A 23,514-nucleotide genomic window follows, 5' to 3' on the forward strand; every position below is an offset into this window, starting at 1 on the left:
AAAAAAAGGAATAAGTATATTATAGACAGAAGTAGGAGACAATCTACTTTTTTAAAAGAGCCATATCTATTCATAGCATATTTAGAAAAGTATTGAATTCAGGAATATGAGACCTAGAAAAGCAATCTAAAGAATTAGGGTGTCATTCAGTATAAAATGTTTAGTCAAGCAAACTAAGATTAATAATGGGAGATTAAATCATGGCAGTCCTTGAGAGAAGGGTATGCATAGAGCAGGGAGTGTATCTGTCTCTTACCACTATAACCCAATCACCTTGATTTGTGCCTGGCCCATTATAGATTCTCAAATGAATTTTGCAGAATGAATGCAGAAATTCAGGAGTATCACTGAGGGGATATGCGTTCCCCAAGCCGAAATTAATATCTGAATTGTTCAAAGACACATATGCTTGTTGGCTCAGATTGATGAAATAAAGATGTGGGCTACTTATAATAGCAAGTGAAGCTTTTTAGCTTCCTTAATTATTTCAAATTTTTGACAATCTCAGGATGAGAATGCTCTTCCCAAATATCACTGGTGGTTAGTCAACAAAACTTAGAATGAAAGAAAACTAGTCTTTCACTGGAGAACTTAATCTCTTAGGTTTGGGATACCAAATGGGTCAATATTATTCTATCGTTGGGGCATTCCTGTTAGGAGTTCTAATGCTATATCTGGAAGATCTATGAATGCACTGATTAGAAATATCTGCCATGGGCATTGAGATCAGGGATGGTAGACGAACTTCCTTTAGAAGGGTTTTCAAGTTGAAGGTTGAATTTGTGCATGATTTCCTAACTTTCTCTTTTGATAACAACCTCATGATTATTATGAGATGTGGCTTATTATGATGACTGAAACTGGAGGGATTTGGGAACAATACTGCAAGACTGACAGACACTGAGCCTGTAAGTGGCAGATGCATATTAAATATATCTTACATGTAAGTTACACTCACCAGAATGTATCGCCCAATACACAGGTGTTTGTCTACATCTCCCAGCCTCTGTCCATGTAGTGTGGGACCATACGACTGAGTTCTGGCCAATGAATTGTGAACAGAAGTGCTATAAGTGATGACTAGGTCCTGTGCCCTTAGAAATATCTCATATGATCACCCAGCAAACTCTCCTCTCCTGCCATGTAAACCCTGGAGGCAGTGTGCTCCAAATGGCAGAGCTACAAGGAGAAAGGCTCACAACCAACCCAAAACACCATAAGGGTAAGACAAACTTTATGGAGATTTTTTTTTTTTAATGGAGATTTTGGATTTTGTCTGTTGCAGCAGCTAGAGTGAATTATTCTAATACATACTAATACAAACCACTGTTACGGGAAGTGGTTTGTTTTGGTGATGGGAGATGGGTTAGGCTGTCTAAATGTTTGCAGGAAACCGCTTCCTGAACTGGGTCCTTGACAGCACATTGCCCTTCCTGCCTACCTTACCATCACATCAAGGAAGTTTCCTAGATCCTGCAGACTCTGCTTGCCTTGCAGTCGTGAAGAGCTGGGTGTGTGTGTGTGTGTGTGCAGGGGAGGGGCTTCGCTCTAGCACATTGTGCATACTACTGTGCAATGTGCATATCCTTCAAAAACGTGTATTTCTAATACCATCATTCCTTTCCACGGGGTTCTGGCTCCCACCAAGTTAACTTTAAACCCAGTGGCAAAAGCTCCACAAAAAACAACAAAAATCAGTTGCTATGGTAAGTGACCCTCTGTGTTCTGGTGCCCCGTGACTTTTCCAAGCTTCTTCCCTTTCGAGGGAGCCTCAGCTAAGATCAGTGGCATTGCTTAAACATCCCTCTCTCTTTTTTCTTTTCCCTGCTATTCTTCTTTATTTCTTATCTCCCTTTATCTCAGTCCTATGAATTCCTAAACCTCCCACACACTCCTCCACCTGGGCAGAAACAGTTTCTTCTTCCTGTGAACATTTGCATCTCTCCCTCTCTGAAGACATCTCCCCACCACCTTCTGGTGGACACTATAGTTAGGAGTTTGTGGCAGCCCTTCCTCCTGGACCATGAACTTCTGAGGAGAAGGGAAAATATATCTATTTGGCTTACTGTAGAATATTTCATGGCACACAGTGGATTGCCTACTACTGAACAAATGAATGAATTAATGGAAGTCTCCTTTGCAAAGCTATGAATTCTCTCAGTTAAAAAGTTATGAAACAGCCTCTGTAAAAATAGGAGAATAGGAGACAGCTTAAAAGAGAGCAAGCATATGAAATATTATAGCTCTGAATATGCTAAAAACATTTTATTTACTCATAGTATCAGAATTCTGGAAGGATTTTATCCTTATTTCCCTCTGTTCTGGCTCTTGCTTTTTCTTTTTTAAATCAGAGATCCATAGACATTTTTTTTTTTCTATGGGAGTGAAATAAAGGATGGAGATTTGGGATGGGCAAAAATATAGAACTGTCTTTTTTTATCTAAAGCAATTACTATGAGGAAAAACAGCTTTCTTCTTAATACAGCAATTCCATAAATAACAGTAAAATTCTTGATGCCCCAGCAGTAAGGAGTCTGCAGGGCAGCACCAATGATGTATATTGCTGGCTGGGAGAAACTATTGTTTACAAGCTAATTATCGTATAACAAGTTGGCTTTAGTTAGCTATTTGAGAGGTTCAAACAGCAGATTTGGAAAGATAAAGTGTGTATCGGCAGGTACATTTTTTTGAAATCTCTGATTAAAAACAATAGCTTGAGAGAATTGGAAAAAACAACTTAGAAAAAAACAGTTTATTAAGTAATATCATATAAATAACTTGTTACAAAAATTGATTTGCAAAAGGCATATTTACTCTTTGTGAGAAATCACTTTTTAAATTGCATTCTTTTCAAATTTATAGTCTAAGAAAACAAAGGAAAATAAAAGAAGCCATTTCAAGGAGCGTGTATTTGCCATTTGACTACACAAAAGGCCCGGCCACACTGCGCTTGAAGGTAATCATCTTACCTCTCCTTCTAATACAGGAAGCTTTCTCATGTAAACTGTGAAGTTATGGAAATCTCCCCAACTAGAAATGTTGATGAAAGCTGAGCAGTGGTGGTTTCTCTCAGGTGTTCTCATCGCCAGATATAGGCGATACTGAGAAAAACTGTATGACTGAGCATTCCAGCCAGTAAATCTTCAAGGGTGGCATCAGCTTCAATTTATACTTGGGAGTATTTTTAATTAAAAACAATCAATACCAAAAAGCTTTTATTTTCTGGATTTAAAATCACAAATTACAGTAGGAGAATGCCAAATTGCCTTAGCTTGGTACTACTGAAGACGCACGTAGCATTTATTATAAGGCCTATTCTTATGCAGTTTACTTTCAAAGCAATGAAAATAATCACAAACAAAACAATATGGTGGTTTTGAAGTGTTCCTATGTTTTTTTTTTTTTTTTTTCCGAGAGCAGATCGGTTTGTTTGCTACACAGCATTCCCCCTGAATGCCTAGCAATTCTATACATCTGATTCCTTAATAAACACTAAACTAATAGATCATAGAAAACTAAAAGCTTATAGAAGGTGCCTCTAGACATATTTACATAAATAACATAGTCTCGCAAGAAAGACCAAGATCTCATTATAGTGGAATGCTTTTTCCACAACGCTGGGTCCATGCCTCATTTGTCAAATTAACCCCATTTGAAGAGAAATTTGAGTTTGTGGTCCATGGGTTTAAAAAAAAAAAATGGAATTAAGCAACTTGTAAAAGCTCTTTTGAAATTAATCTAATAACCCAGTGGCTCTCAGGCTAAGTGCCTCGGTCCTGTCTGAAATACAGTGGGTAATAGGCTTTGTTTCCATTTGACCTCCTTTTGGCACTTTCATCTGCTGGCTTCTGTCGGACTAACGTTCCCCCCAAATTAAAAAAATGAAAATGCATCATAAATAAGGTATTACAAAATGGGGAGTAGATTAAAGATCGTCTCAGCAATGCTTAAATTAAATTGACGATGCAGAGACCATAAACTTCTGGCTTTAAAAATGAGCTATTTCTTTATTAACTTTTAACAAGTGTGTGAGTCAATGTCTTTCCTTTCTAAGAGGGTTTTCTTCTGCACATTGAATATGATCAGGGTCTGATGTTTTTTAGTAGAGAATTGCCCCTTTAGAAAACTGTTCCATAAAGATGCCAAAGGGAGATGAAAAATGCTACAAACGTAATAGTCACTGAACTTTTAAGGTGACCATACTGTAATTCTGTATTCTCTGGAAAAGAAAGCTGCTTGTTGGACTTTGGAAAATAGTTCGTCTTCCTGAAGGTCTGTACACTAAGTCTTACTCTTTCCACTCTTATAATCTGATAAAGGAGGCTGGGTTTTAGTGTTAAATGTAAATGCTTGGCTGTTTAATCCCCTGTCACAATTCAAAAAAGATTTCATCTAGATGAAATCATAAAAAATAAAATTACACTAAAATGATCCTTTTTAATAGGATATCTTTCAAAATAGTGGGGCATCATGACTTTCTAGAGTGTTCTTCCAAAGTAATTATATTGCTTCAAAACTAGTGACTAGGGTAAGATAATTGATTTGGTGGTTTGGTTCCTGGGGAAGATGAATTTGGATGATTTAAATACTTAGTTTGTGTCCACGGATCAACTCTGTTTTTCCCTTTTAACTGCATACTTTTATGGCCCTCAAGTATGTAGAATTGAGGAATTCTTAATTCTTAGTTTATACAGGATTATCTTCAATGAAATGCCCATTTCAAGGCAAAGTGTTTGATGAAAGGAATTGCTCAGTAAATCAGGACATCTAATATTTATGTACTTAGAAATGAAAGTAATGGAGATTTTCTGAAGTTAATTTGGTTTCGTAAAATTTGGATGCTTCCAAGATAGAGATTCAACTTTTAAAGAATTTTTGTACAACTTTTTTGAAGCTAAAAATGAACACTAAGCCAACATTTTTTTTAATGAGTTAAAATTGAATTGCCAGGTTTTGTTACATTTGAAAATGGAGTCAATTTGTATCTGAAACTCCCTGTATGCAACTAAACTTAAAGCTAAGAAAGCTCTGTAAAAAAAAACATTTATTTACTGTGCTCAGAGCTCCTGTCAGATGGTTCCATGGAACCATCTTTTCTTTTCTTCCATTTGATTTCATTTTTTTAATTTGGGGACAAATGTTTAGGTCTTTCAGCAGAAAGTGGCTATGAAGTGAAGAGGTTGTAAACTTATGCACGATAGCTTAACATTTAAAAAAATCGCAGCTTGTTTTAGGGAACATCTTGAAGAAACTCTCCCCTTTGAATGGAAGGGAACAAAGTTTCAGAAGGGCCTCAAAGTCCTTGAAGCAATCCACTAAACTGATCTGCTTATAATTAATGAATTTTAGTTTCTTATTTACTAAAGCAGATATTAAATTTTACCTCTTCCCATTTTCCCTCCATCCTTCTTGTCACTAACATCTGATATCAGGACAGGGACTTTGTGAAAACTGAGCCAAAAACTAATTTTTTTTTCTCTCCAGTAATCATTCGTGTTGACTGGGGTCTTGGACTCGATATCTTGGTGAGAAGGAAGTGAGACCCACACAGAATGATGGAAGTATGGCTCTCATGATCTCCATGACATCAGAGAGTTTTAATTATAGGAAAAATACTTATAGGACCTTGTACTAAATATTCAGCTGTAGTCTTAAATTGTCCAATTTCTTAGAGATTCACTTCATCATCAGGTTTTGTGGCAAGAGATTAGGCAGTTATTTCAATATTTAGTCATATTAACTTGTTCTTGGTCCACTGTACCATCTTCAAGATGGGATAATATACCCTGCCAATTATATCTCGAATTCCATTACAGAACTGCTTACTTTCACTTACAGGGAAAGAATAAACCTTACCCTTAAACAGTGGAAGTTGCTAGTGTCGACCCTCAGACATTCCAATTAACCCAAAAGTTCAAAAGGAAGACTTCTGATGATACCTTTCTTTTTACAGTACTATCTTTCTTGATTCAATTTATTACATGACATGAAACATAAGGACAGAGAGCTCTTTAGTTTTACAGTAAGTCATGTGATTAAGGTGGTTTTCTATTGCTATAAATAACTAGTTCTTACTAATTAACTTCCCTAAGCTATCTTTTTTGCAACACTTAACTGTGACTAAGATATTCATTATAGTGAAACCCTCCTGTAGTATTTTGTTTGCATTCCTGCATGTGTAGGAAGAACTAGCCAAAGTAAACCCTGAAAACATGAAATACTTGTTAGTATGTATACGGGGAAGTCCGTTACAAAATAGGAAACCATTCGGTAAACGCAGGGAAGAATATGGTTGTAAAACCTTTTCACTCTAATTGAGTGACCCAAAAGACTACATTTCTCTTATTTTGAAAGTGCCGTCTTTACTTCCTGGGTAACACACCTATTTAAAACTTAATAAAAGTGTGTTTCCAAATAGAAGGTATGTGCTCATATGACAGGATCTCCAAATGGAAATGACATTAAGATTATCTGTAGGAAATTAACATTAATTGAAAATAAATCCCTAAGACTAATAATTGAAGTCAGCATATTCTTAAGTACATTTTATATATATATATATATATATATATATATATATATATATATATAGAGCCTGGGTTTGGTTTTTTTTTTTTTTTTTTTAAATTTTCAAGACAACTATGTTTTCATTACAGTACTTTGGAAATTTCTGATGATCGAACAATGTAGGATTCTAATGATACAAATCATTAGAACAGCCATATGAAATAAATGATTTGAACCTGCCAAAAGGATTAGTTCAGTTCAGTTGGGTCCTCTGGATAATAACTATGATGCTAATTGCATACTTAGAGAAATAATAGATTGGATGGATTGTACATTACTTTTCCGTTGTAGTATGAGACCACTACTTTATCATTAGTTGAAAGACAAGGATGGCAGGGTTGCCATAGCAACAAAGTCAAAAACAATGAAAAAATATTAATGCTTTTGAAAGTCAACTATCATTTTAATAGAATCTTAAACACTCTTACTGAAGAGAATCAAATTTGTCCCTATGTAAGCGTCTTCCAAACATGTAATACGTAGTTTTGCACTATGATCTCAACAATATATCTAGATCTGTCATGTCATATAAATATATAGATGTTCCCAGATGTGGAGGACAGGATATCAAGTTCAAGTGTGGCCGGCTCTCATTTCCCCATTAAACTCTGAGGGCGGGATTTGAGTTTTATTTAATCTATCTTTACTAATGCAACTTAATTGTGTACGAAGTATCTGAAGAATATGGATTATTGTACTTCACGCTGCTACTTTCAAGTATATTAGAATAATACTGACAACAACTACAGACAAGGAGTTAAAATTTGTCTCAGAAGAGTTCCTTCAAGAATTTTTAACAATTAGACTTATTTGTAATCAGCCTACTGATGGTTGAAATAATTTGGAGTGATCTGTGGTACTTTTGGTGGCCCGAACTTTAAAATATGCCAAATATTTCCTCCGTTAACATCATTAGCTGTTTTCCCTTTCTCTTTATGTGGTGCAAGGGCAAACTTTTGCAGGTATCGTATATAAGAAATTGTGAGTTAGTGGCAAGGAACGAGGTACTATTACATTTTGCTTGTTTGCTGTTTTTGAACGTCGCCATTGCATTTGCTTCTAGTCCTAGAGAGGACCAAGAATCTTAAAACGTCGGCGGGTCTGATGTTCGCAATAGTCATTGGTGCCAGATGAAGTTCTTGAAGAACAAAACAGGACGGGCAAATGCCATTTTAAGTCCTTTGCAACACACCCGTAATACACACCCACGTTCAGCGCATTCATCTCCTTGTGAGCTGATGTACCAGGGCAGGACCCACCTGGCCGTTGCGCCCCCCTCGTTTCTCTTTTCCGAAACTCTACCTTTACCGTCAGAGCTCGGTCCCTCATCGCCTGAGCGCGTGAAGTGTGCGGTCAGAGCAGCCGGCTGACCCGAGCCCCCGGAGTGTGGCGGGGGGCCCGGGCCAGGGAAGGTGAGCAGAGCCAGGGAGGGAAGGGGACGACTCGGGCTCGCCCTCCTCCTCCAGCACGGGGCCGGTCGGTTGAGTGGATGCGCTAGAAAATTAAACCTGTGCGTCTCGGAAGCTCATAAAAGTGTGCTAGAAAAAGGTGTCTAGCGCGGGCGCCGCAGGCAGGGCCGGGCCGTGGGCCGTGGGCCGTGGGCCGTGGGCCGTGGGCCGCGCGGTGGGGGCGCCGCCCGCAGACCTGGGGCGTCCTGCAGGGCGGGGGGTGGGGGTGGGGTCCCGGGGCGCGCACTAGGAGTCCCGGTCGCCGTCCGCGGCCCCGTACAGGTCCGCCAGCTTGCGGAAGCGCGGGCCCCACTCGCGCAGGTAGTCGTAGCTCTGGTCGCTGTCCGTGGTGCTGGACTCCAGCGAGCTGAGCGAGGCGGCCGCCGAGCCCGCGCCCTCGTAGGCGTAGGTGGCCAGCGAGTCGTAGGGCGGCGCCGTGGGGTCCCGGTCGTGCTCCTGCAGCCGCTGGCGGAGGAAGTCCCGCACGTCCGTGCTGTCGGGGGCCGCGGGCGGCCGGCGGGCCGGCAGGAGGGCCTCGGGCGCCACGTCCCTGCGCAGCTTGCCGTCCTCCAGGGCCGCGGGGTTGCGCAGGGTGCCGATGTCGAAGGCCTGCGTGTCCTCCTCCCCGCCGCCCTCGTCGTTGTAGCTCACGATGTTGTCCCTGATGTCCTCCTTGGATATGATCAGCGGCTCTTTCTTGCGCTGCCGCCTCAAAGCTGCGAACAGCACCACCGTCACTGGGGGCAGAGACAGAGCAGAGCGGGAGGGGTTAAGGCCCGCGACCGGCCCCGCGACCTGCCCCGCGACCTGCCCCGCGACCGGCCCCGCGACCAGCCCCGCGCGCCCGGCCAGGGCTTCGGGCCTCGGGCCTCGGGGCGCTGCCACCCCGCGCCCCCCCCCCCACCCCGCCCCCAACCCCAACGCGCGGGGCGAATATCTGCAAGAAAGTTACGATTTAACTAGAGGATGAAACAAACACCTTCCCGGGTTGTCAGGACTTAGTTCCCTTTGGCTCCGACACGGCAAACTAGCTTCAAGGGAAGGGAAGAAGAACGGAAGGACAATAATGATCATAAAAAGGCTCAAACGCAGCGAGAGTGCAAATTATGCCGAACACCTAAAATGCTCTGAAACTGCTTACAAGCACAAGGCTGGCACCTTCGGGATGTGTTGAAGGTTTGCATAACTCCGCAGCTAAAATAACTTTTGCACCATGCCTCCCTTATTTTATTTATTTATTTTTTCCCCTGAGAGAAGTGTAAAATTAGTGTAAGGCCCAAAGTAGAGATGTGAATGTCTGCATGCCTTTCTACATGGAAGAAACACTATTGCAGATAAGACCCGGAGAGGCCCAGGTGCAATTCAGAAAGCCATCCTGACCTTCAAGATCAGCCCACTTGAAAGGGGGCAGGTCCTAAGACTCGCACCGGCTTGTTTCTGTTGTAGCCAAACAGACACATGTAAGAGGGAACTTTAAAAAAGAAAAAAAAAAAAAATCTTTCAAAGGTCACATTCTCCAAGTTTGTTGCCTGGAATGTTTGTTCTTTTGATTTTTTTTCTCTCCCCCCCCCCCCACCCCAACTCAAATTAGAGGCCCAACAAGAATTGTGTTTAAATAACTCCTGATGGTTTTTCACAGCTGGCTGGGTCAAATGCAGTTGGCTTCCTGTAGAGAGACGCATCTAGGAATGGACATAAGGGTAGGGAAATAAAAGCATAGCGACAGCTTAGAGAGGAAACAGCCATGCAGGGCAGAAAATGCACTGTTAAACTGGGTTGGTCCAGGGGTGTTTATTACAGGAAGTACTAGTAACTGTTTTTACTTTCTCATCCATGTCATGGTCCTGATTTTATGAGCCATAAAAATGGAAATATTGTAGTAAGAGTTACAGAATAATGTCTTTTGGTGGATATGTATATTTACCTATATAATGATGGATATATCCATACCCATATATATCTATATATTAAAATTTCAAGTGTTAATAGTATTAATAATAATTATCTATTGAGAGAGTTCTGTGTGCCAAGCACTGTGCTAAGTGCTCTATATACTGAATCTCATGTAATTATCACAGCAGACCTACAAAGTAGGTATCATCATTTTATTATATACATATTATATAATATAGTAACCATCTTTCATAGGAGAAATTGAGTTTTAGAGATGTCACATATACAAACAATTGAAATCCAAGTCAGACTAAAAAGCCAACACTCTTAATCACCATGCGTTAAAGCATGTTTGGATTATAGACTACTTTTAAAGGATATCCAATGTTGCCATTTCAAGTGCGTGGTTGTATAACATACTGTACACATCCTCTCTTGCTGCCAAAGAGCATCCTCATGCCTCATTTGTCCCAGCCATTCAGGGCATTTATATATTTACTTATTCACTAAATATTTATGTAGTTCCTACTCTGTCTGTGCCAGGGGCAGTTCTAGGCACTATCAATGGAAAACATTAATCAGGAGGTGGGCAGGAGCGGTGGGGGTGGTGGACAGAGACAAATAATGTGTATAATAAATAAGGAAATTATTAGAAGGTGATATGTATACCATAAACAAAAAGTAGAGCAGAGGAAGGAAGATGAAGAGTGCTTCTGTGTATGAGTGAGGGACTGTATATGTTTTTTAGGAGGAGATTGCATCATTGAGGAAGTGACATATGAGCAAAGGTGTGGGGAGTTATTCAAGGAGCTGTCGGGTGAAATGGACAGAGCTAGAAGAAAGGCCCTGAGATGGGAGGGTTCCTGGAGTGCTTGACAAACAGCCAAGAGATGCTACAGCTGGACCACAGGGAGCCCTGGTCAGGGGACAGGAAAGGAATAGGGAAAAGCCATGTATTTTGGGGCTTGGAAGCTGTATGTCTTCATTTTACCCTGAGATGTGGGTGGGTGGGTGGAAAACTGCAGGGCTTTGGGTGGAGGGATGCTTAATAATCTATTCTTTATGGTGGATTCCAGTGTGACCAATGAGAAGGATTTGCAAAACAAGAGGACTGTCACTAAGGATGGCCTCTGGGGTTAGTGAATAGAATCAAGATGACTGTCTCTCAAAGCATTAAACCCTATGTACAATGGTTCATGCCATCATTTAAGGCAAGATAGCGGCATTTATCACTTCCTAATTCTGCCCCAGTTTAAGTTATCTGTATCTTTTGTTTTAGTCCGAGAAAGTGTAATGTCTAGAAGAGAGAGGGCACATTGGATAATTCAAAGACATTCATTCACTGCCTAATTCCTAATTCCCCTACAGCTACAACTGCCTGTATCTTTTCTTTTTAGCCCAATGTACATCTGAACAGAAATTCTAGAAGGGAGATCTTTCTTAAAGCTAACTTTTATAGACTTGAAGACGTGAGTTCTAAGCACATGGAACAACAACAACAGAAATACATTCTGAGAAAGTAATAGCTTTCTTCCCAGTAACTATTCTCTTCCCTTTTCTCTACCCGCTGAAGCCAGAGGACAGCAGTGAGATTTGGGGTGAGGGATGCTTGGACCAATTTGTGCTCAAATCCCATTGTAAAGTTAGAAGAGAGCAAGGCATTTGAAATCAGGCTGCCTAGGCTCCCTTAAAGAATTTGACCCTTTTAAGTCTCGTTTCTTTCTGTAAAAAAGAGGCAATAACACAGTGCCCCATGTTGTCATCAGGAATGAGTTAGTAGGGGATCCCTGGGTGGCGCAGTGGTTTAGCGCCTGCCTTTGGCCCAGGGCATGATCCTGGAGACCCGGGATCAAGTCCCACGTCGGGCTCTCGGTGCATGGAGCCTGCTTCTCCCTCTGCCTCTCTCTCTCTCTGTGTGTGTGACTATCATAAATTAAAAAAAAAAAATTAACAGAAAAAAAGAGGAATGAGTTAGTAGGGCAGCCCCGGTGGCCTAGTGGTTTAGCACCACCTCCAGCCTGGGGTGTGATCTTGGGGACCCGGGATCGAGTCCCACGTCAGGCTCCCAGCATGGAGCCTGCTTCTCCCTCTGCCTGTGTCTCGGCCTCTCTCTCTCTCTCTGTGTCTGTAATGAATAAATAAATAAAAAAAATCTTAAAAAAAAAAAAAGGAATGAGTTAGTAAATGTGAAAGTTTTGTAGATTCTTAAAGCACCATAGAGACACGAGATGTAGTAGTTGTTTTCACCGTGGTTTTATTTTTGTAAATAAAACAAGAGATGCCACATGATCCACTTTATTGACTGCAGATTTCCTCCTATATCCGTGTGGCTTTCCTTCTCTTACAAAAATCTCAGGTTTGCTTCCACCTTCTTCAATTGTTTCATTTTCAGTTCGGGCTCTCTTTCAGCCTGGAAATTGCCCTGCCTTCTGTAAGCTCACAAAGAAAGTAGAGTGCAGTGTGGAAGCACCAAGGCTCAGGGGGAGAAGACCTGGGTTTGGAACTTTGTTCTACCACCTGTTGGCTGTGTGACTTGACTACATGACTGCACATCTTGGAGCCTTGGTTTTCTTATTGGAGATGCAGATACATGTATACCAGATGGTTCTGAGGGTTAAATGAGAAGAACAGTTGTGAAGCATCTTGACTAGTGTGTAGCCCACAGTATTAGTCTAGTAAAGGGTCAGTCCCATTTAGCTTCTTTTTAAATAGGTACAGAATTCCAAAGAGACTAGACCCGATGTAGGGAGCATGGAGACAAGTTAGGAGTAACGAGGAGACAGTGAATTTATTAGAGGAAGAAAATGATAAAGAGAGGATAAAGGGAGTTGGTGAGGAGGAAAAAAAATTGGGTGGTGGTGGTGGTGGCGGAGAAAATGGGTGAATGATGAAGGAAAGGAAGCATCACCTCTTTGAGATGAGAGTCAGCTCGCCTTCTATAGACCACAGAAGAGTCCATGGAATTCTCACTGACTACAGCCCTGCCAATTCAGCCCTTCTAAAAACAACCTTTTTTTTTTCTAATCAAAAAGAATATTCATATCCTCCTCTTCCAAAACAATTTTTACAGACTCACACCATTAGAAACACTGATTTGTCTTTGCATACTGTCAGCTTTTATTTATCCTCATATCTTAAAATACTTTTCCCCAAATTTTCGTTGACAAAGAGAATCACAGTTTTGTAGTTTAAGTTTCAAGACTTATAATTAGCAAAATTGATATGGAATGTGAAGCTCTTAAGCAGGGATCCCTAGGCATTCTCTTCTTGGAGAAATGTAGGTCTTGTACTCTTTATTCTTCTCAAAGTAGCTATACTGTCATTTTAAAAAAGAGGTTTCTCCCCTGTGCAGTCCAGGTTGACACTTAACTTCGTACCTTTCTTCCCCTTGCGTAGGCAAGCTTACTTTGATTTTTGGAAAGACTGAATTAACTAGCATTTGATTTCTTAGTTCACAACAGTCAATGGCCTATTGAGCATTTTGAGCCCAACCTGTGTATTTAATTCATGGGCTGGGGGAAAAAAATTTCATTCGAATCATTGCTGGACCTCGGTTTTTACTTTGATTGCATTCATTTCCTTTAGGTCTCAGATTTATTTCCTCAGTCACAGAAGTTGTTTATTATTCAGAGTCTGAGAAATAATAGACATTGTGTATGTGGCAATCAGGGAGCAATGCTAAGAAGGTAGTTATTCAAATGGGTAGAACAAAGCAAGTTGGCTGGAAGAAAATTTAATCGCTTTTTATTTCCTTATATGAGAGAGAAAAAGTCATCACATTTCTCTTTCCACTTTCCCATTGATCTTTAAACTTTACCTTCTTAGAAAGGGCCATCACCACACCCTCCATGCCAGATGACTTTCTCTCTTTAAAATTTAACATGTTTGCCAGGTTAAATAGTAAACAACAAACGAAATGAAAAGGGCATATTGACGGTGCCCTCAAGTCCCTCTGGGATTCATTCCCAGTCTGCCAGATGAGAGATTCTTTTAGTGGAATGATTCCCTGGGTAGGTAAAGACATGGTCAGGTTTCACATCTGTTCATCCTCTAAAGCTATTTTCAAGCAAAAACTAGTTCATGAGTGAACAAAACAAATTCTCAGCATATAACTCTACTCACCTAGATTGGGCTGTATGCCTTAATGGGGGAGGCAGATAAATCTAGGGTGTCACAGTAACAGTGTGTGCCCCTCAGCATGGGGAGATAGGATGCAGGGAGAAGCAGTTTACCTAGTAGGGTCACGATGCACAGAAGGATGGCAACCAGAGCCCCCGTGCTCAGTCCCGTGGGGTGGATGAGGGCCTCCGCGTGGCAGGACTGCATGTTCCCATGGTGGTCACATGCACAGACCCGGACAGTCACTGTCCCAGTGCTGCTTTGGACTGGGTAGTCGTTGTCTGAAATGACCACAGGCAGGAGATAGGTGCTCATCTCGTGTCTGTTGTAGCCATTTTTCCGAGTTAAGATTCCTGCTGTGTTATCTGGAACCAGAAAGCAAAGTGGTGAAAGTTATGTTCGTACCACATCATGGATTGGAGCAATTGTGATGCTAATAGATAGACAGAGGTATAAATGTATCGACAGAGATGATCACTTGGACTCACCTTTGTTGTCTTGAATGGTAAAGTTTGAGCCACTGGCTGCTTCAGGGGCCAAAGAGAATGAGAACTGGTGCCCGCTGTAAGGGTCATCTTTGTCAATGGCTCGTAGGGTCTGAATCAACTAAAATCAAAACCATAAAGCTGCTATAAAGTTTTGCTAACTCAAAAGTGTTCCTTATGGTTTTGCAGTAAATTGCTTGAGTAAATGATTTCTAATTTTAACTTAAAAACAATAGCCTCTAGAGAATTTTCAACGAATCTGCTTTACGCAATGAACTGACGGGTTTGAAACAGAGCTAGGAATAATGTTTTGTTATGGGCTGTCCTGGGTCCTGTAGGATGTTTAGCAGCAAGCCTGGCCTCCTCCCACTATGCACCAGTCACACTTTACACTTTGTGACGATCAAAAATGTCCCCAAACATTGCCAAATGTCCCCTGGGGGCAAAATCACGGGAGGTGGGAAACCCTGCCCTAGAGTAATACAAAGCTATAAAATATCACAATGATTTATGATAACATTTCAGCTAAAAGAAAATCCAGGCATTCTTTGGATGCAGCCTGTTTAGAAATGCAGTCTTGACAAATATGTAAGCCACTGACTTGCATAAAAGCTAAAAGAAAGTTTGCACATAAAATACAAGTTCAGCTTCCCTCTTTCACATGTATTTTAACAGTGCCCTTCTATTTCGACAAACTGTAACATAATTTTTATATCGCTGGCAGAAAAGACCTACTTCAGGTAGGGACAAATGTATAAAACAGGAAAACATTCACGAATTTGTATTACTTGTACAGATGGGCAATATAAATAAGTGAAACTATGAATTATAGGCAATTGTAAAATATGTTCTGGTTATTGCTTTCCAGTGTATATGGTAATTAAAAGTATCTGCTCACCAATTAAGATTTTTCCAATAAAGCTGTGACTAATCTATTTTAATGAAAACATAAGACTGATTTGAATCAGCATCAGTCTCTGAGAATGATGAACTTCCAGTTCTTAAAAACTATTTGTTCTCTTATGCAAGTTAAACATTCATTCTGGCCCTTATTTATAGTATTAATTTTGTTAGCATTTGCTTCATAGATAATTTAAAACTCACCCTCAGCTCTGCGTATTAGAAGATCTAAATTAATCTGACTAAATTAATTTACTTTTTTTTTTTTTTATGAAACTCACCTGATCTGCTTTTGCTTTCTCACAGACGAAGGTTTCATAGAATTCAGCAAATTCTGGGGCATTGTCATTGACATCTAGAACTTTTATATATAGAGGGACTCGGCTGCTTTGCTTCGGATTATCTGCAACATGTCAAAAAGAAATGGGCATTTATATATTGATCACCAATCCCCTTTAAGATAATAGTCACTCCCTCCTTTCATACACAGTTTCCCCAAGGCTGCTCTGAGTACCACACGGCATTGTGTACCAACTTAGCCACAAAAAAGAATTAGATAGGTACTTCTGGGGTTAGATACACCTGCTGGAAATACCTGGGAGACAAAGCTACTTGTGTCAGTGTAGTGCTATTTTGTATAGCAAACCCCGGAGTCACAGAAAATGAAGAAAAGCTATCTAGGAAAGGCAGTTTAGAGGCAGATTTTAAGAGAAGCCAAAGAAGCAGGGAGATGGGGAAATTTTGGACAAGAGAAAGAGCAAGGGGAAATGAAAGAAACCAACTGGCTGTTTTGGCCTTAGTTCTTTAGTTTTTATGCTGAATACAAGCTAGATATGGGGCTCAGCCCTTTGCTATACTATCCTATTTAATCCTTGCAAACTTTTGAGGTAAATACAGTTATTGCCCCTACCGTATAGATGAGGAAACTGAAGCACAGATCTGTTAGGTAAGTTGTTCATCTTCTCAGAGATGATAAATAAGAAGTAGAACTTAGATTTCAACTTAGGTCTGTCTGACTCCAAGGCCCCAGGTGTTCATCCAGGATAATGAGAGAGCAGCATCCGTGTTTGAAGATGAGGAGTGGGGTGGGGTGTAAATGAGTATTTTGGGTAGTGTGGATGACAGATTCCCAGTCTGAGAATCAGGGGTTGGAATCTCTGAGCTCAGCGCTCTTCATTCACTTCACTTATACATCTGTTTGTTCACATCATAAATATTTAGTGAGCATCTAGTGTCTAATATATGCCAGCCACTCTTTGGGGTGCTGGGACACGTGGGGAACATGACAAAGATCCTGCATCTCAGAGCTTTATTCTACTGGGGGCAGACAAGCTGTAAACACATAAATATATAATGCGTGAGATGGTAAATGCTGTGGAGAAATTAAACAGAGAAAGGGACTGGAGAGAGGTGGAGGTGCTACTTTGAGTGGGATGACCACTCGGGCTCATCTGATGGGATGCCATTTGTACACAGACACAAATAAAGAGAAGAATTAAGCCATGTGACTATTTCTGGCTCTCCACATAGAGGGAACAGCAAGTGCCAAGGCCCTGGGATGGGAGTAGGCTGGTTTTATGTAAGCTCTGGGCTTCTGTTGCATCAAAGATAGTTAAGAAGTTTAGACAATAAGATTCTTAAGCTCCTTTGCCTCTAAAATGTTGCTCACATTATTCTTCCAAAGTTAGAGCTGCCGAAGAGGAGGTTTTAAAAGGTCTTTACCGCTAGTACTTTCAAATATATCACAGAAACATTAAATCTTAAAAAAAACTTTTTAGGCACAAAGCTTAAAATACACAAAAATGACTACTTCAATAAAATATAAAATTTCATGATGTTATAAAAAATGGTCCTTTTCAATGTGAAAAATGATTTTGTGATTTTAAAGCTTTAAGTATGCTCTGTCATTGGTATCTGCATTAATCCCTCCACATAAATTCTGAAGAGCAAATTCCTACCTAACAAATTTGTAATTAGGAGGTCTTAATGCTATCACAAAGCGATGCTTCATTTTGTCCATATTGGTTATTTATTATTCTACTCAATATTCTTCAGACATTTCAAATCTCATGAGTAATGTTGACAAAGAATACTGCTGTAATATACCATTAGATATGGAATATTTCACACTAGATACCCAACTGAGCTAAAAATATTTGAACTTTTAAAATCAAAAACAAAAACTAAAAAATGAGCTATAATTTGGAAGCCTATATTTAAACATTTAAATGTTATTTTAAAAATACTTTTTCTTTCATGTACTTAGGCCTACACATTGTGTTTACATTACACAATTCTCTCTGTGTATAATCATTTTATTTGAAGCATTCATTTGGCACTATTTTTCTTTGCCTTCAATTTCATGGGGACTTCCATAAAATTCGCTCTAAACATTTTATTGATTACTTGGTGGTTTGGATTGCTCACTTTGGTGTACAGTGGAAAAGCAAAAATTTATATCTCTTACTTCTGTAATGATTTTGAAATAGAAATTCTGTAGAAAGCTGGAGGATAGATCTCTGAAAGACTTCTAAGTAATGCCTACATTTTTAAATGTATGTGATTCCCCTCCCCTCCCAATTCTAACCATGAGCCCATGTTTTTCAGCTTCTTCTGTGGTGTTCTGATTTATAAAGCTTTGTGGAATCAAATCCAGTATGTACCAGTTCAACCTCATTTGAGAGATGCATTCTCATTTCATTATTTGTGAATTACAGGTCATCCATAGGTACCTCTGCATTTGTGAATGAGTTAACACCTGCCTAGAAGAAACACTACTGCAAATCGTTATGCGGCTCTTTCCTTCAATATGTATCGAGTAGGCTATCTGTACATGGTGATGAATTTCAGCCTTGCTTCAACCCGCCCTTGCCGGGACACTCACTCCGTCAATTGGGGGACAGTTGCAGTGTGAGGTTAAACTTACTGATCTCTGTTGCTATCACTGTAATGTTGTGCCACAGCAATGTTTCTCGGTCAAGAAGTTTCGACGTAAAAATTGAACCATTTCCAGAATCAATGTTGAATATTCTGTCCATATCTGTGTGTCGATCAACAGAATACCTAAAAATGCAGAGTAGAATTTAGAATGGTTTTCTTTTCTTTTCTTTTTAAAATGAAATATAGTTGACACACAGTTACCTTAGTTTCAGGTGTACAGCATAATGATTTGGCAAGTCTACATGTATGCTATGCTCACCACAAGTGTAGCTACCATCTGTCCCCATACAATGCCAGAAAGGTTTTCTTTGTATTTGTTATTCTCTCATCCTAAAACTATTTCCAGAATGCCTGTTACGTGATTTTTTTTCTACTTGTAGCACATATTGCATATCTATAAGTTAATATTAAGCAAAATATTCTGGGAAATTCTTTACAATTGAGGTCCTAATGGTAAACCCATTAGACAAGTTCCATGAGTTTGAGAATCACCAATAAAGTTTCTTGTATATGTAATTTGTATCAAGTTTATATAGTAATGGTCACATTTTAACTCAAATTTCTAGAACCTTAGAACTTTAATGTGTACATGAGTGTTTATGTGCATAAGTAGGGTTATTGTCTAGTTTTCTGTTATTCACTTTATTTTTAAAATCATTACGTAGAAAGAAGCAAAAACTGGCCAGTGTGGCTACAGTTAGTGAGGTGGGAAAAGGGAGAGAGATAATGAGGTTGGGAGGGACCTGGGTGGCTCAGTGGTTGAGTGTCTGCTTTGGCTCAGGTTGTGATTCTGGGGTCTTGGGATCAAGTCCCACAGGGAGCCTGCTTCTCCCTCTGTCTGAGTCTCTGTCTCTCATTGAATAAATAAATAAAATGTTAAAAAAAAAAAAAAGAAAGAAAATGAGACTGGGGAGAGATTCAGAGTCTGGACTGTAGAAGAGTGGGCTGACCATGGCAAGGAGTTGAAGTTTGTTCCAAGAGCAATGTGAATCTACAGTGGATTTTAAGCAGGGAAATGTTCCAATCTAAGTCACGTTTAGTAAAGATCACTGGTTTGAATTGAGGAGAATGGTTGGTTGGTGTGACCACACACTGATAGAAGAGAAGAACAGAATTTGGGGAAGATCCTAAGTTTCCATTTTGATATATTGAAGCTGAAGTGTCCAAGGAAAGTCCGGGAAGGAAAAGGTCTGGATTGACAACTTAGATTTCTCATTTGATTGTTTAGGAAGAAAAGGTCTAGGGAACAGAGAAAAACATTAAGGACCTGATCACTTAAAAGATGATGGGAAAATGGAGACCCACAGTGCTCAAAGCAGTGCCCAGAGCAGAGTAGGCACTTGATAACTATTTAAGGAGTTTTGAGAATTCAAAGAAAACTGAGAAGTGTCTTAGAATTCAAAGGAAGACAGAGTTTTCAACACCGAAATTGATGGAAGACTAGGAGATTTTGAGAAATGTTATTTTCATTATACATTTATTACCAATTTTTGGAATAGCTATATATGGGGAAAATATGTTTGCACTCTACTTTATGTAGGGGACATTAAAGAGAAAACTCAGGAGACATTTGATATGTTAAGGTCATTAGAGGAAAAAAATTGCTCATTTCAGCTGGAGTCTCAAAATTTATGTCATGATGGGAGATTTAAAAATGTTGGCTCAGTAGAAATACAATTAAGTAAATGAACTAACTAGTCATATACATGTAGACTTATTATGAATGCTATAAGAAAAATAAGCACATTACTAACTTGTAATAGTGTATCATGTTCAAGGTTTTATTTCAATTGATTATTTTGCTTTAAAATGTAACTGGTAAAAAAAATAAAACTGGTAACTGGTAAATTATAATAAATATATTTTATTATTTATATTTATAAAATATAAATATATCATAAATAATATATTTTATTATTATATTGTAATAAAATATATTTTCGTCATCTATCAGGGCAAAATAAAATATATATTTGATTATTGGAGGCTATTTGAACCTGATATTAAAGAGAATTAAGAAGTTCAAAGAAATATATTGGGCAGCTCTGGTGGCTTAGCAGTTTAGTGCTGTCTTTGGCCCAGGGTGTGATCCTGGAAACCCAGGATCGAGTCCCACGTTGGGCTCCCTGCATAGAGCGAACTTCTCCCTCTGCCTGTGTCTCTACCTCTCTCTCTCTGTATCTCTCATGAATAAATAAATAAAATCTTAGAAAAAAAAGGATATATATGTATATATCTCAAGTTAGGTTAGAATTTTAATTTTAGTTTATGTAAACCTAATATTATTATTAAGGGTTCATCTCCTGCAGATAAAACAGCTATTATTTTTGCCATTTATGTCATGAATCAACGTTTATTAAGAATTTAGGCAACTCATTGAACTTGATCACCTGCCTTCATTTTTAACTTGAGAATGATAAATATTTATAGCACATAACTAACTACCCCAAAAGAAATCTCAATATTCATAGATGTTGCAAGAAATTTAATAATTGCTACAAATATTTTTTTCCCTCATGGAAAAGTTCAAGCTTAAGATGTGCTGCTTACTGCCTTTATAAGCTGTTACAATTATATACAGCAGTAATCTTTTCTTGTTCTTTGTTTTCTTCCTGCTATAATTTTAAGTTTTACAAGTAGTCATATTTTCCTGTTTAAGCCTTTGAAATAAAGAGTATGGGGTGAGGAATTTTTAGTTGAAGCCAGCTTTTGATTTTAAAGAGAAAGTAACTATTTAGGAAATACCAAAATTGTACCTGAGTATTTCCCTTAATTGGGAGATTTAAAAATTAATAGGAAATTTCAGATGTTTACATTGTTTAGGAAAGATGTTTGCACATGAAGCCTTATCTGTTTTTTGTTTTTCTTTCCAAAGTCATTTCAATTCATATCTAGTATATTTACCGCCCAGTCACATTAATTGTAGTCATAACAGATAAGGAACAAGGTAATCAATCTTAACATGATTATAGCAGATTATTTTGCTAGGTAGCTCTTTCTCCCCCCCCAGAAATTTATTATATTCTGTGATTCAATAATTTGTCTTCTAATGTAGCCTCTCAAGTCAGGGAGATTTGTGGGTCATGAAAGGAAGTATGTTTGCATATAATTTTTCATAATGTCTATTCAGAGTGACATTTTATAAGACTCATGGAAGTCAAGGGCATTTGTGATAAAGTTACTGGAAGAAAATTATTTTATGTAATTAAAGAATTAAATATTTGTGTCTGCATAACAATACATCAATGTTCTGGGAAAGATTATCTAGTATTAATTATGTACTTAACATATTGTCTAGCACCTAATTGTTCAATATTTACATCTTGGATAACCAAAAACTATGTGTGGATGAACTTTCCCAATATAAGAATCATGTTTGTCCTAAAAAAGGGCTCATTGGAATAGAATTTATATACCAATATACCCTTATTAGTATTTTTATCCTTAAATCTATATCTACATATGAAATCCATATGTACCAAGAAAAGGCTGGCATAAAAAACTTTAAAATTAGCTGACAGCCAACCCAGTCTGACAAGTTAACTACTTCTTTTAATAAAACATAAAATAATGCAGTGGTATTCATTATAAGAAACAAAATAGACAAAAATGTAGCCTGAATTCCCAGGAGACATTATCTCTTTCAATTAAAAACATGTGGATTGATTAAAGAGGTAACAAAGCTCATATTTATATAAACTTCCAGCATTAACACTTTTAAATTGGTCTTGACATTGACTTGCTAAGATTTTTTTTTCTCCATACACTTAGGACAAACTTCAAGTGAGAGAATCATTGTGAAAGTACTTAAAATTATTTGTGTTGCACAACAAAGTCTGTTATTCATTTTCCTTATTAATAATATTAAATGTATATGGAAGAACACTTGATCCATGGAGCTTAGATGTGGCCGCTTTGGGTTGACCATAGTCCAGTTCAAGGAGTCTATAGATATTTCAGTAGAATGATAAGACAACAGAGTCTATTTTCCCAATGATTTTAAACTATTCCCTGAGAATAAGCCAGCCATTTTTGTGTTTTAGATGTGGGACTTGCCATCAAGTTTCATTTGAACAAAGAGCTTATGGCTGAAAAGTTAGAAAATGATTGCCTTAGAAGCTCTAACTCTTTTTATCTGCAATAATATTCTTCATGCGGCAGCCAGTGTGATCCTCTTAAAAAGTAGTTTTAGATTAGGTAATACTACTTTTCAAAGCTTTGCAGCGGCTTCCTACCTCAGTCAAATAAAATCCAGTCTTTACCAAGAGCTACAAATGCCCATAGGACCTGCCACACTCACCACCATACCTCCCTTTTGCCTCCTACCCTACCAACCACTCCCCGCCTTGCTTATTCTTTTCTAGGTAAGCCTCCTTGCTACTCCTTCATGCCAAGCAAGCTCTGTTATCAGACCTTACCCTTTCCCCCCCCTTCTTGGAATGTTCTCTCAGGTATCATCGTGGTTCATGCCTTCAATGTTTACTCAGATGAATTCCTACCAAGGGCAGACCTGATTACATTATGTCAAATGGTACCCCATTTCCATGGTATGGAAACCCTTTGTTTCCGTATTCTGTCCTATTTTACTGCTTGCAATGTATTTTATCTGAAATAATGCATATTTGTTGTTGGCCTATTTCTGTCTGCCACAATAAGAAAGTAAGCTTCATGAGATCAGGACTTGATATTGTTCTCTGTTAGATCTCTAAAGCCTAGAGCATAACTGGCATATGGCAGGTGCCCTGATTGGAATTTATCCATGGGCTCACTGGCAAGAGTTCCGCTAGCTTGTCAGTCTGCTGCCTTTTTTTTTTTTTTTTTTAATGGGGGCAAATTGATACAATGATATTTTGATTTAGCAGTTTTCTCATCTAGTCAACTAAACTACTGACTCAAGGCTGGAAGTTGTTGACTCCGGCGCTTTCATGATAAAATTCTAGAATACTAAAGCATCTATGGTTTCAAAGATCAATGAGGTTTTCTTGCAGTGTGATTTACAGCTAAGGTATAAGGAATATATAGGGAAAATAGAGCTTGCTTACACAGTATAAATTATGATTCAGCTCTATTAATTTCCCCAGGATTTCACAGACATAATCATGAAATGGTTCTTATTTTTATCCATGTCTGAAAAAGAAAAAAATTACGCATCCAAATGGAGC

General features: G+C 38.8%; 1 protein-coding gene across 1 annotated transcript in view; it reads right to left on the minus strand.

Annotated features, from left to right (window-relative positions):
- Nucleotides 1-2,737: 2,737 nt before the first annotated feature.
- CDH6 (cadherin 6) overlaps nucleotides 2,738-23,514 on the minus strand; it is a 123,590-nt gene continuing 102,813 nt past the window's right edge. Inside the window, exons 8-12 of the mRNA XM_025436254.3 lie at nucleotides 18,339-18,475; nucleotides 15,694-15,815; nucleotides 14,516-14,633; nucleotides 14,141-14,392; nucleotides 2,738-8,752 (exon numbers count right to left, since the gene is read on the minus strand). Of these exons, the coding sequence (XP_025292039.1) occupies nucleotides 8,262-8,752; nucleotides 14,141-14,392; nucleotides 14,516-14,633; nucleotides 15,694-15,815; nucleotides 18,339-18,475 (1,120 nt within the window). The 3' untranslated portion in view covers nucleotides 2,738-8,261. The remainder of the gene's footprint in view (nucleotides 8,753-14,140; nucleotides 14,393-14,515; nucleotides 14,634-15,693; nucleotides 15,816-18,338; nucleotides 18,476-23,514) is intronic.

This window comes from Canis lupus, chromosome 4 (genome assembly GCF_003254725.2).
Source record: "Canis lupus dingo isolate Sandy chromosome 4, ASM325472v2, whole genome shotgun sequence".
NCBI lineage: Eukaryota > Metazoa > Chordata > Mammalia > Carnivora > Canidae > Canis > Canis lupus.